Raw genomic sequence first — 13,598 nt, 5'->3', positions numbered from 1 at the left:
AGCTGTGGGAGTCAGTAGGTTTATAATAGACGTCAGTTGATCGTCTATCTACTGTGATGGAGACGGTGAGATCAAGAAAGGAGAGGGAGGTGCTGGAGATTGTACAATTGAATTTGAGTGCAGGATGGAAATTGGTAGTGAAGTTAATGAAGTCCATGAGTTCTGCATGGATGCAGGAGGTAGCCATGATGCAGTCCTTAATGTATCAGAGATCGGGGATAGGCCCAGTGTACGCCTGGACCAGGAATTGTACGATGTATCCTACAAAGTGGCAGGCATAGCTAGGGCCCATGCGGGTGCCCATAGCTATGCCTTTGATTTGGAGGAAGTGGGAGGAGTTGTTGTTGAAAGTGAGGACCAACTCTGCTAGGTGGAGGAGGGTTAGTAGAGGGAAATTGGCTGGGTGTGCGGTCGAGGAAGAAGTAGAGATGAGGGAACGAGAGCCTTGAAAACGGAAGTCATTGGAGAGACGAAGGGTGTGTGAGGTGTCTTGGGCCGGGAGGGATTGGACCAGTGGAAATGTTAAATACAAGAGGGCATAGCTGTAAGGTCAAAGAGGAAAAATTTAAATGAGACACACAAGACCCATTTCTTTGCATGGAGAATGGTCGTCTGTTGGAATGAGTTATCAGAGGTGGTGGTGAAAGCAGATACAATAGTGGCATTTATGAAACTTTTGGATGGACACGTGAATATTCAGGGAATGGACGAAGTTGGAGCCCGTACAGGCAGAAGACACTAGTTTAATTTGGCATCATGTTTGGCATGGACATTCTGGGCCAAAGAGCCTATTCCTGTGCTGCACTGTTCTCTATTCTCTGTACTGAGGTATGAATGGAAAGAAGTGGATGGAACACAGGACTAATTAGTTGAGTTTATTGTCATGTGTACTGAGATACAGTGAAAAGCTTTTATTGCATGCTATCCAGTCAAAGAAAAGACTAAACATAATTAATAACAAAAAGGATAAGAGTGCATGGTGTAAGAAGATGTTCATGGAGTGAGTTGGAACAGGACATCTATGAAGGGAAGAAAATGGTTGGGGCCAGGAAATTGGACAATGCTAAAAGCAGCGTGGTCTGGATGGTATTTGGGACAGCCCCAGATCTTGAGGACAAGAAGTAGGTAAAAGGATGTTGTGTGCATGTAGCCATTGTGAGCGATGAGATTTGAGGATGCGGAGGGAAGATCTCCCTCCATTGGGAAAGGTTGGCGCCCAGGAATGATCATGGTCTTGGTGGAGGAGCAGTCGATGTAGAGGGAGATGTGAATAGGTGTCAGAATTGGGCTTTGAGTTCCACACGGAAGAGGTCAATTTGCCAACAACACCTATACCAACAATTTTAATGACGAGTGTCATTAATAAGCAATATTCTGCATGTGGAGAGGCTAGGCTGCATGATGGTGCCTTACTGGGTATTTCTAGCATTTCATACTTTATTTCTGTCACTCCTATATTCTTTGTGACGATAGCCCAGGACTCATTTATTAATTGCACAGTATTGCCTGCCACTATTTGCAGATCCGATATCGAACCACGGATCCTGTCTGGGAGGAAGCAATTACGTTCCGCATTCACAATCCACAGACTGTGGACCTGGACATTGAGGTAAAGGTTGCAAGAACCATTGGAACCAGTAGCTTGGGGATTTTGAATAAGTTTAATAACGGAAACAAAAGTTTGGTAAATGCAAAATTTCTGTATTTGTGTGGCTAAGAAATTTTGTTTTGCGCAACGAAGCATTGTTTGATCAGATATGGTTCCCTCCATATCAGCTCTCAAAAAGGATATTAAACAATGTTTCCAATTATATTTTAAATCAATTTAAAATATTTTGGGATTTACTTCAATATATAGGCATTTAAAATTACAAAACTCATAGATTATTGAAGAGTATTATGATTTTCACTCATAGTAGCGCAGCGGTAGAGTTGCTGCTTTACAGCGAATGCAGCGCCGGAGACTCAGGTTCGATCCTGACTACGGGTGCTGCACTGTAAGGAGTTTGTACGTTCTCCCCGTGACCTGCGTGGGTTTTCTCCGAGATTTTCGGTTTCCTCCCACACTCCAAAGACGTACAGGTATGTAGGTTAATTGGCTGGGTAAATGTAAAAATTGTCCCTAGTGGGTGTAGGATAGTGTTAATGTGCGGGGATCACTGGGCGGCACGGACTTGGAGGGCCGAAAAGGCCTGTTTCCGGCTGTATATATATGATATGATATATGATAAAATGCAGCAATTTTTCATACTTTTAGTCTGTTGGCTTCATTTTTTTTAATCAAACATAACTTATGATTTACGAACTTTTAAAGTCCAAAATACCAACTGGATGGCTCTCATCGACAGACAAATATGATTCCATGTTCCTTATACTTTATTGGTCTATGCTTGTTTGTGACTATTCTTCTGGATTAGTGCTTTTGAAATATAAACTTCGCTTGCACAACATGAAGACAGGTCATCCCCATCGTCTGAACGTATGAACAGCCTGTACAAACGACGGGAGACTGGATGGATTTGCAGATTGTTGCTGGACTGCAGATATCTTCTGTTGTCTGCGCACTCAGTTCACAGCCACATCCAATTTGTGAACCGCCCAGGTTACGAACAGTTCACAGGAGCGGAACACAGGTTGGGGGAGTCCAGAACAAGGGGCCACAGTTTAAGAATAAGGGGTAGGCCATTTAGAACTGAGATGAGGAAAAACTTTTTCAGTCAGAGAGTTGTGAAACTGGAATTCTCAGAAGGCAGTGGAGGCCAATTCTCTGAATGCATTCAAGAGAGAGCTAGATAGAGCTCTTAAGGATAGCGGCGTCAGGGGGTATGGGGAGAAGGCAGGAACGGGGTACTGATTGAGAATGATCAGCCATGATCACATTGAATGGCGGTGCTGGCTCGAAGGGCTGAATGGCCTCCTCCTGCACCTATTGTCTATTGGAACGCTGGAGATAACCTGCCGTTGCTTTTGCTGAGAAGTGACATTAGATGGAAGTGGCCAGTGCCTGGAGATAGCATTGCCCTGTGTCAAGAAGGCAACTGATCAGATGTTCGGTCTCCCTGAATGAAAATATTAATTGGCTGCCGTTGATAACTTTAGTCAAGATGCTTTTAACAGTGGAGTGGTTTGGATGGCTAGATTGTTGAAGAATGGTATTTTTTTATTTGGTTAACTTGTTTGGTTACAATTTAATTCTGGCCAATGTGGGCAGCTTTAGATTTGGTGTCCGGTCTGCTTTAGCTTTCTTTGCAATCAATTTGCAGAAGATGTGGATTAATGGATTTAACTGTTTGCCCCCTCCATTTTCCTCTGAAATAGCTTAACTCCTGTCCATCCTGATGTGCCATGGATAATGCCAGTCATTTAGTTTAGTTTAATTTAGTTTAGAGATACAGAATGGAATCGGGCCCTTCAGCCCACTGAGTCAGCACCGTGCAGCGATCCCCGCACATTAACACTGTCCTACACACACTAGGGACAATGTTACATTTACACCAAGCCAATTAACCTGCAATTCTGTATGTCTTTGGAGTGTGGGAAGAAACCGAAGATCTAGGAGAAAACCCAGGTTTTTGAGTCCAAAACACCTGGCAGGTCACGGGGAGAACGTACAAACTCCCCCATACAGACAAGCACTCGTAGTCGGGTCTCTGGCGCTGTAAGGCAGCAACTCTACTGCTGTGCCAACGTGCTGCTTTGTTCTTCTAGTTGGAAAGTAAAGTACTACTGACTGACTACAGCACAAAATATAATTTTGTATATCATTTTATTACCTCTGTTTAAGAATTATGTTTTGGTTAATGATTTGCATTCGTGTTGATTTTTCTGTTCTGCTCTGTCTAGGTTAAGGATGACCGTCACCAATGCCCACTCGGTTTATTCAATCTGCCTCTGAAACAGCTGCTGAATGCTGAAGAGCTAACTATAAACCAGCGGTTCCCATTGAACAACTCTGGTCCCACCAGCACTCTCAAGATGAAGATAATGCTTCGAGTAAGCGTAACCTGTCTCTTTGGCTCATTTAGTAAAAGACCAAGTTCTGCTTTCTATAGCTAAGGGAATGAGTTTAATTAGAGGCTGATCGTTGGAACAATGGAATTGTTCTCAGGGATCAAGTGTGTTTTTGAGTCCAAAACACCTGGCAGAATACTCCTCCTTGGGTAGTTATCTTCATCGGAAGATGCATACCTGAACAAATACTAAATGTCATCATTTGGTGATATTCCGATGGCAACTCTCTTGACCTGTACGACTCCCGTGGTCCATACAACTACGTGTCATTGAAGCCTACCAAATAATAAAACGCCTAAACAGAGTGGATGTGGAGAGCATGTTTCCAGCAGTGGGAGAGTCTAGAACTGGAGGGCCTAAAATAAAAGGACGTACCTTTAGAATGGAGATGAGAAGGGATTTCTTTAGCCAGGTGGTGGTGAATCTGGAATTCTTTGCCATAGATGGCTGCGGAGGCCAAGTCACTGAGCACTTTTAAAGTGGAGATTAATAGGTTCTTGATCAGTAAGAACGTCAAAGGTTACAGGTAGAAGGCAGGAAAATATGGGTGAGAGGGGAAAATAGATCAGCCATGATCGAGTTGTGAATGGCCTAATTCTGCTCCTATGTCTTATTTGAGTGCAGTTTCATGGATGATTGAACTGCATGAGAACGGGCAAGTTTAAGGGGCTCAGAACAAAGTTCAAAGAGCAGGATCGTGACTATTATTTCTGATTACTACCAGTGCTGCATGCAAGTGAGTGCAGAAATGGGAAGATAGAGCAGATGAAGGTGTGCTTGGAGAAATTGTATAGGAAGGGAATTAGCTTCTGAGAATTTGATAATGCTTCTGATGAAGTTAGAAGCCCACAAGCCAGATAATAATAATAATATATTCTTTTATTTGTCCCACACCGGGGAAATTCACAGTGTTACAACAGCAAAGTGGATAGCAAGAGATCATTCATTATAAATAAAAGTAAAGGCAAGGATAAATTGTCATCAGTTTTGTGTGTGTTCTTAACTGTTACTGTTGACTCTTCTGCTGGGAGCAGTGCTGGTTGTGCAGTCTCACAGCAGCGGGAAGGAAGGACCTCCTATATCTCTCCTTCATGCACTTGGGGTGAAGGAGTCTGTCACTGAAGGAGCTACTCAGTGCAGTGACAGTGTCCTGCATGGGGTGGGAGTCGTTGTCCAGCAGCAATGTTAACTTTGCCATCATCCTCCTCTCTCCCACCAGCTGCACTGAGTCGAGGGGGCAACCCAGGACAGAGCTGGCCTTCCTGACCAGCTTGTCGAGTCTCTTCCCTTCTGCCACTGAGATGCTGCTGCTCCAGCAGACCACTCCAAGAAAATGGCTGATGCAGCCACCGTGTTGTAGAAGGTCCTTAGGAGTGCGCCCTGAATTGAATTCCATTTCAATTGAGGTGCAGATGAGTTGCACCTCAATTGAAATGGAACCAATATCTTTGTGATGGGGATTTTCAGGTGCTGTTGGGGAGGGTTTAACGAGCTTGGCAGGGGGTTGGGAACCTGCAGAACCAGAAGGGAGAAAAGCTAACCTGGAAATATCAGACAAGGAATCAAGTGAAGAGGTATTTGGGAAGCAGCAAAGACAGAGGAGATAGTGTATAGATAATAATAAACAAAGTGCATCAGGAAGAAAAAAAACACAAGATTGCATCAGGAAATGGTAAAGGAAAATGCTGAGGTAGAATTAAAGGTTTGTTCTTTGAATGCATGCAGCATCCATAACAAGGTGGATGAGTTGGTGAGATGAATAGAGATAAACGGATACGATTTGACTGCCATTGCAGATATCTGACTGCAAGGTGGCCGAGGATAACTGAACACTCAGGGACATATGACATTTAGTAAGAACGGGGGGTGGGGGGGGGGGGGGGGATAGACCAGGTGGGGTTGCTCTGTGAAATGGATAATGTGCTCACTGCAGTTGTGAGGAATGATATGGCTCAGTACTTCATGATCTGGAATAAATTTGAAATTAAAAATAGGAGTAAGAAATCACTGGTGACAGTAGTGAAAACAATATATTTGATTTATTCAATATGTCAATTATTAAACAATGTATTTAAAACATTTCTGGATATTAAGGGAATCGAGGATAGTGCTGGAACATAGTATTCACTCAGTTGTCTCAAGGATTCAGAAAAATGATATCTGCAGTTCAGTGAAGTTCCTGGGGGTGGTAGTGGTGAGAGAATGAAGGCCCCAGTGTATCTGCAGATGTGCTATAGTAAGAAAAATGCAGACAAATAAGTTATGTCAGTTGTAAATTACTCTGCTTGGAGAGTCACCGACATTCAGATGCAGTTATGTTTCAAGACATAGAAATTCCTCTTTGCTGTTGCTTAGGAGTTTAAAAAATACCACAACTCTTGCTGATTAGTGCAACCATTTAGCTCAAAATTCTCTTGTTATTGGATGTAATAAGGAGGCTCTGGATGGAGATGCAGTCTTGTGCAAAAACGTTCTATTTGCCACCAAGTAGCATTTGTTAACCAGTGTTAAAGATTATACTTACTTTTTTCTATGAATGCTGGGTTCATCCATGGAAATATTGTTTTATTTTCTTAATTAAAAATGTCAAGATTAGATAGTATTGTGGTTATTAACTTATTTTGTTTTTGGTTATTATATATTACCTGTGGTTTATTTTGTTTAAGGGCTGCATTGAGTAAAAATGTCATTGTTCTGTTGTCGATACAAATGACAAACCTTCAACTCGACAGCCCAATCATTTCTGAAACGATTTAAAGGCAGCTTTTCTTCAGGGCAAGAAATATGAGCAAATCCAGCATTTTCTGCTATTTTTCTTCAGTCGAATGTCCCAGATAATCAATTCAATTTTTTTTTCCAGTTGTTGATCCTAATTTCATTCCTAAACTCGTCATACAGCTTTGCATTGCAGTTATTGCATTGTCTTCATTTACTTACCGGTCAAGTTATTATAAGATTATTAAGGGATTGGACACGCTAGAGGCAGGAAACATGTTCCCGATGTTGGGGGAGTCCCAAACCAGGGGCCACAGTTTAAGAATAAGGGGTAGGCCATTTAGAACGGAGTTGAGGAAGAACTTTTTCACTCGGAGTTGTGAAGCTGTGGAATTCTCTGCCTCAGAAGGCAGTGGAAGACAATTCTCTGGATGCTTTCAAGAGAGTTAGATAGAGCTCTTAATAATAGCGGAGTCAGGGGATATGGGGAGAAGGCAGGAACGGGGTACTGATTGTGCATGATCAGCCATGATCACGGTGAATGGCGGCGTTGGCTCGAAGGGCCGAATGGCCTAGTCCTGCACCTATTGTCTATTGTCTAAGTTTTGGAGTAATTCTCTTTTTTTTTTCATATACATAGATCCTTGCGATTCAAAAAAAAGATGAAGCTCCAGGTCATTCCTCCGTTCAATTAAAGAAACAGTCATCTCAAGGCAAGGACAACAGAAGGTCCACGCCAAAAATGCAGCCGGTTGTCCCGACAGAATCAAGCAAAGCCGCCCTAGCTGTGCCTGCTGCTGACAGTGTCAAAAAAGCTGAGAAAGTGGACAAGGCGGAGACCAGTACCTCTTCCCAGAGCCCCCAAAGATCCACAAGCTTTCCACCAACATCCATGATCAACGTCACCTCCAGTCAAACAGGCTCTCCATCACGCCTTGCGGCCAAAGAATCGACCCCAAGTATCGCCTCAGATGTGTCACTACCCTTCGCTACACAAGAGTTACACCAGAGGCTGCGGCAACTACAGAAGTAAAATCCTTACTCACTTTTACATTGAGGGGAGATGGGCCAAACAGAATTTCATAATTCCATTTGTGCAAGCCAGCTTTAATTATCGAATCTTTAGATTTTATTTGTTGCAATATAAATACACCTAAAAGAAAGCTTTTTTTTTCTGGCTTTGCATAACAATTTGTATTTACATTGTGCCTTTAATAGAGTAAAACATTTCTAATTGCCAAGAGAGACTTGCTGAATTTGGGACCGTGGCACATAACGATAGATTAAATCCTGACACAGTTGTAGCTTTTAAGTAGGCAGAGGTGGCAATGATGAAATGATTAAAATAGGAATAATGCAGAAGGTTAGAATTGAAAGGCATGTGATCATAGGCTTATGAGATATTGAAAATGGTAAGGGGCAGAGTATGGAGTAGTTTGAAAAGAAGATTGTAAAATAATTGTAAATTTGAGGTACTGATTAACTGGAAGCTTTTGTAAGTCAATGAGCACAAGACTGGTTATTAATGGTTAAGATATAAACAAAATCTCAGAATATTTAGTTTTTTAAGTCAACATATTCTCCACGTCATCTGCAATGGAACTCGATCTAATCTGATGAATACTCTGCTGGCTTGGTATAATGGAGTGTAAATTAATATAAACTAATGTGAATAAGTGTGTTTATGGGCAGCTCAATGCAGAGCAATTGTAGTACCTGTTCAATCCTGCACAAATTAATCATGTTTCTTAAAAGCCTGACAACTGCTAGTATTTTGAAGGTGAAAAGTGTTGAGGTGGATAGAAAATTGGTTGGCGGACAGGAAGCAAAGAATAGGAATAAACGGGTCCTTTTCGGAATGGCAGGCAGTGACTAGTGGGGTACCGCAAGGCTCAGTGCTGGGACCCCAGTTATTTACAATGTATATTAATGATTTGGACGAGGAAATTGAATGCAACATCTCTAAGTTTGCGGATGACACGAAGCTGGGTGGCAGTGTTAGCTGCGAGGAGGATGCTAGGAGGCTGCAGAGTGACTTGGATAGATTAGGCGAGTGGGCAAATGCATGGCAGATGCAATATAATGTGGATAAATGTGAGGTTATCCACTTTGGCGGCAAGAACAGGAAAGCAGAGTATTACCTGAATGGTGACCGATTGGGAGAAGGGGAGATGCAACGTGACCTGGGTGTCATGGTGCACCAGTCATTGAAAGCAAGCATGCAGGTGCAGCAGGCAGTGAAGAAAGCGAATGGTATGTTGGCATTCATAGCAAGAGGATTTGAGTTTAGGAGCAGGGAGGTTCTGCTGCAGTTGTACAGGGCCTTGGTGAGACCGCACCTGGAGTATTGTGTGCAGTTTTGGTCTCTTAACCTGAGGAAAGACGTTCTTGCCTTAGAGGGAGTACAGAGAAGGTTCACCAGATTGATCCCTGGGATGGCGGGACTTTCATATGAGGATAGACTGGGCTTGTACTCGCTGGAATTTAGAAGACTGAGGGGGGATCTTATAGAAACATATAAAATTCTTAAGGGGTTGGAGAGACTAGATGTGAGAAGATTGTTCCCGATGTTGGGGACGTCCAGAACCAGGGGTCACAGCTTAAGGATAAGGGGGAAGTCTTTTAGGGTCGAGATGAGAAAACATTTCTTCACACAGAGAGTGGTGAATCTGTGGAATTCTCTGCCACAGAAGGTAGTTGAGGCCAGTTCATTGGCTATATTTAAGAGGGAGTTAGATGTGGCCCTTGTGGCTAAAGGGATCAGGGGGTATGGAGAGAAGGCAGGTACAGGTTACTGAGCTGGATGATCAGCCATGATCATATTGAATGGCGGTGCAGGCTCGAAGGGCCGAATGGCCTACTCCTGCACCTATTTTCTATGTTTCTATGAGATTTAGGGACCAGATCTTGCTGATGACCCACAGTGATTCAGTGGAGATGCGCTGGCTAACTACACTGTATTGGTCACAGCATTTCTAATTTCCACACATTCTTCCTGCAAGGCAGAAGTTGGGAACTTGCTGGAAGTTAAATGCCAAAGCAATTGAACTCTCACTGTGGCAGTGGAGCTTAATCCTACTGAGTTGATGCACCATTCGTATCTTGTATTGAGCCAGGAAAGGCAATATATGTATATCTATTTGTTTGAATTGCCTTGTGAAACTGGCTAAAGTACAGTAATTTCTGCTATTGTTACTAGAATATGTTTGCACTTTATTTTGAAAATAAAAGCAATTACTTTAATATGCTTGAGCAATTCCTCTGTTTTCCAGGTATCTTCTTTGGTTTTCCCCTAAAATGAAAATAAAATTGAACACGTTTAAGTAGCGAGATAATAAAACACTCAAGATTCCAAAAACATAAAACTAAAAACTGGCCTAATTAATTTTCTTATTTACACAAACCACCACTGTATACACAGATATATTTCTCTAGAGAAAGCAATCCATATTTGTCCAACCCCTCTTTTTTGCTGATAGCCTCTAATCCAGTTTGTATCTTAGTAAACTTATTTTGCACTGTTTCCAAAGCCTCCACCTCCTTCCTGTAATAGGGTGACCAAAACTGCACACAATACTCTGAATTCAGCCTAACCAAAGTTTGATAAAAAGTTGCAACATGACTTCCTGACTCATATACTCAATGCCTTCACCTATGAAGGCAAGCATACCAGATGCCTTCTTTACCTTTGTTGCTACTTTCAGGAAGCGATGGACTTAAATCCCAAGATCCCACTATATATCAATACTCTTAAGGGCCTGACCAAACCACCATGGATCCTATACATATTAATCTTCTGGATCAATTTTGTAAGGCATGATCTAGCCCCACATTGAAACCATGCTGCCTGTAATTAATTATCACATTTCCTTCCAAATTAGAGTAAATTAAAACCCTAAGAACAATCTCCAATCTACCACTAAGGTCAGGCTCACCGGCCTATAATTTCCTGGCTTATCCCTATTTCTCTTCTTAAACAAAGCAACAGCATAAAGGCTTCTCTCTTGTCCTCTGGCATTTCTCCTGTGGCTAGCAAGGATACAAAGAACTTCGTCAAGGGATTCGTCAAGGGTCTTTTCCACTCAGTCTCTTAAGTCTGCTCTACCAATTAATCAGTTCACTGTGATCTGTTTGAAACTTCAACTCAGCATTCTGTCTTTTTATGGTAGACCTTCATCTATCATAAAATTTATCGACCTTTGCCTTGAAAATATTCAGAGATTTTGTTTCCACTGCCATTTGAGGAAGAATACCAAAGACTAGATCTGGATTCTCCTTCAACAAACAACATTCTTTCCAAATCTGCTCCGTCATGAATTTACAGAATCTTACAGGTTTCAATCCAAACCGCTTTTCTTTGAGTGCATTGATATTCTTGCTAACTAAATTTTATACACTTCATTGTTTTAAAGCATATTACTCTTTGATCTTCTGTTTTATATGAATTAAGTGACTCTTACATTTCAACAGAATGTAATTTTGAGTGAATATCTGTGTGTTGCAGTGGAACTACTCTTGGCCAGTCACCGCTGGGTCAGATTCAACTAACTCTTCGCCACAGTTCTCAAAGAAACAAGCTCATTGTGGTTGTACACGCTTGCCGGTAGGTGACCGAGCGTGTTGGTGATGTGCTTTTATGTATGTATGGGGTTTGTAAACTAGGTTGTTTGCAGTTTAGTGTGTGGACTGGATTACTCACTCCAGAATCAAGTTTATCACAGATGCCTGTTGAATGTCTTGGTGATAAAAACTAAAAGCAGCTAGTTATCTCATAGTAAAACTGACTCCTGCTTCTATCCTTCAATGTGACTTAGGAAGAGAATAGAGATAGCTCAGTTGGATGAAGATAAGCCCACGATTTGTTGCTTGTGGGCAGCAAGGAGTGGTCTTGTATGCCTGAAATCTTCACTCTGAAGCTATCTTGTATCGCACTGCGAATGTTGATTGAGTGGTTTAGAGATTAAACTTAGTTGATTTGTGTCTCGCCCCACATTGAAATGTTTTGCTGTTACTGGGAGATAAACTGTGCAGTGAACTATAAAACATCAACAAGAAAATAAATAACATATTAGTTGGCTTTAACATATAAAGAAGGACCTCGGGTAAATGTTAGAGATACAACGAACTGCAGATGCTGGAAACTTGAGCAAAACACAAAGTGCTCCTTCACCTGCTGAGTTCCTCTTTTGTATCTTTTCTGTCGTCTTTTGTATCAAGAAACCAAGGTGATTGTATCGTCATCTAATGCTAGAGTAAATCAGCGGGGCAGGCAGCATCTCTAGAGAGAAGGAATGGGTGACGTTTCGGGTCGAGACCCTTTTTCAGACTGTTTCGATCCGAAATGTCACCCATTCCTTCTCTCCAGAGATGCTGCCTGACCCGCTGAGTTACTCCAGCATTTTGTGTCTATCTTCAATTTAAACCAGCACCTGCAGTCCCTTCCTGTGGTGGGAGCTGCTTTACGTCCTCGTCGTTCACCCTGGGTAGTTCTACAGAACTGGCAAAATTTGCAACAAAGCGTCAACCATGGTACTCTGAACCACCAATTGCCACTTTTGATTGTTGTAGTTGACATATGAAAGAAAGAGTTCCTTCCTACACATTATTATAATCATTACTTTACGATCTTTTTTTTCCCCTGCAGGAATTTAATAGCTTTTTCTGAGGATGGCTCAGATCCATATATTCGATTATATTTACTGCCTGACAAGAGAAGATCAGGAAGGAGAAAAACATCTGTGTTGAAAAGACAGCTAAATCCAGTCTTTGATGAAACGTGAGTGGAATATCCTTTTTCATTTATTTGAAAATATTCCAGCATTAGGCTACTGTTTTGTTGCTTGGAGTGGGTGAAAACTCAATACTGGGAATACAATTTCTATACAATGTGCAACAATCGCTGGATTTGCAAAATAAAAGCATTTTAGCGTATCATTACTGTTTTCTGTCGAGAATGCTTTTGGGGTAAAAGTTTGGTTTGTTCTCTGCACTCAGTGGTCAACCTGATATGGACTGAATCTCATTGATTGATGATGATGCAGGTTTCAACCCTATGCCGTGCTGAGTTCAGTTGCTTTCTGTTTTACTGTGCTGGGAATAGAAAAAAATAAATAAATAATCGGCTGATATTCCCCAGTTTTGTTTTCCAGTGCCTGCAAGGTATTGTGTTTACACTGAAACCTGGGTGAGACTAGAATCAATGTTGTCTTTCCACTTTGAACTTTAGTTAGGTTCACTGCTGATGGTAATACAAGATGGAGGTCGGTGGCATCTAGGAACTGGCCATGGGGAGAAGGAAAGAGGGTGGTGTTAACTCGTTTTTCCTTCTCTCGCACAGTAATGCCATATCCCCTCATGTGTTTCTCAGGCAGGAGGAGAAGGGAGACTTTTCTGCTGTCATTCAGCTGTCTGGTTTCAACCAGTTGTAGGGAAGTAAGTGAGATCACTGTTCGGTGACTCTGTTGATCCATGGACTAAAATAGCAGCACAAAATAGCATGCACATTAGTAGGATACTTTGTTCAAAATCTCACGAGAAATTTACGCTATGTCTCGTGAATGGGACACAAGCTATTTTAATGCAGTAATCGGGTTAAATATGCCAATGGGATAGTTAATCTCATGAGTACCATGTAATGCATGGTAGTTAATGCAGTTGGCTGCAGATGATTTTGGTTAATAAAGCAGAATTTCTTTGAAAATATTCCTAATCTTTTCTTTGTCAGGTTTGAGTTTGCTGTGTCACCTACTGAGGTACCGAAGAGGACTCTGGATGTAGCTGTGAAGAACAGTGGTGGTTTTTTATCAAGGGACAAAGGTTTGCTTGGAAAGGCAAGTTTTATTATGTACTGTACCTGCAGAATGCAGAATTTT

General features: G+C 41.8%; 1 protein-coding gene across 2 annotated transcripts in view; it reads left to right on the top strand.

The window, feature by feature from the left end:
- The window catches only part of LOC144607817 (extended synaptotagmin-2-like), a 159,687-nt gene that overhangs the window by 136,142 nt on the left and 9,947 nt on the right, over window positions 1–13,598 (top strand). For both annotated transcript variants that reach the window (XM_078424942.1, XM_078424933.1), the window contains 6 exons: window positions 1,523–1,609; window positions 3,844–3,993; window positions 7,367–7,755; window positions 11,231–11,329; window positions 12,371–12,502; window positions 13,451–13,556. In XM_078424942.1, the coding sequence (XP_078281068.1) occupies window positions 1,523–1,609; window positions 3,844–3,993; window positions 7,367–7,755; window positions 11,231–11,329; window positions 12,371–12,502; window positions 13,451–13,556 (963 nt within the window). The remainder of the gene's footprint in view (window positions 1–1,522; window positions 1,610–3,843; window positions 3,994–7,366; window positions 7,756–11,230; window positions 11,330–12,370; window positions 12,503–13,450; window positions 13,557–13,598) is intronic.

This window comes from Rhinoraja longicauda, chromosome 2, assembly GCF_053455715.1.
Source record: "Rhinoraja longicauda isolate Sanriku21f chromosome 2, sRhiLon1.1, whole genome shotgun sequence".
In the NCBI taxonomy this organism is placed as follows: Eukaryota; Metazoa; Chordata; class Chondrichthyes; order Rajiformes; family Arhynchobatidae; genus Rhinoraja; species Rhinoraja longicauda.
This window is presented reverse-complemented; position numbering and strand designations above follow the sequence as displayed.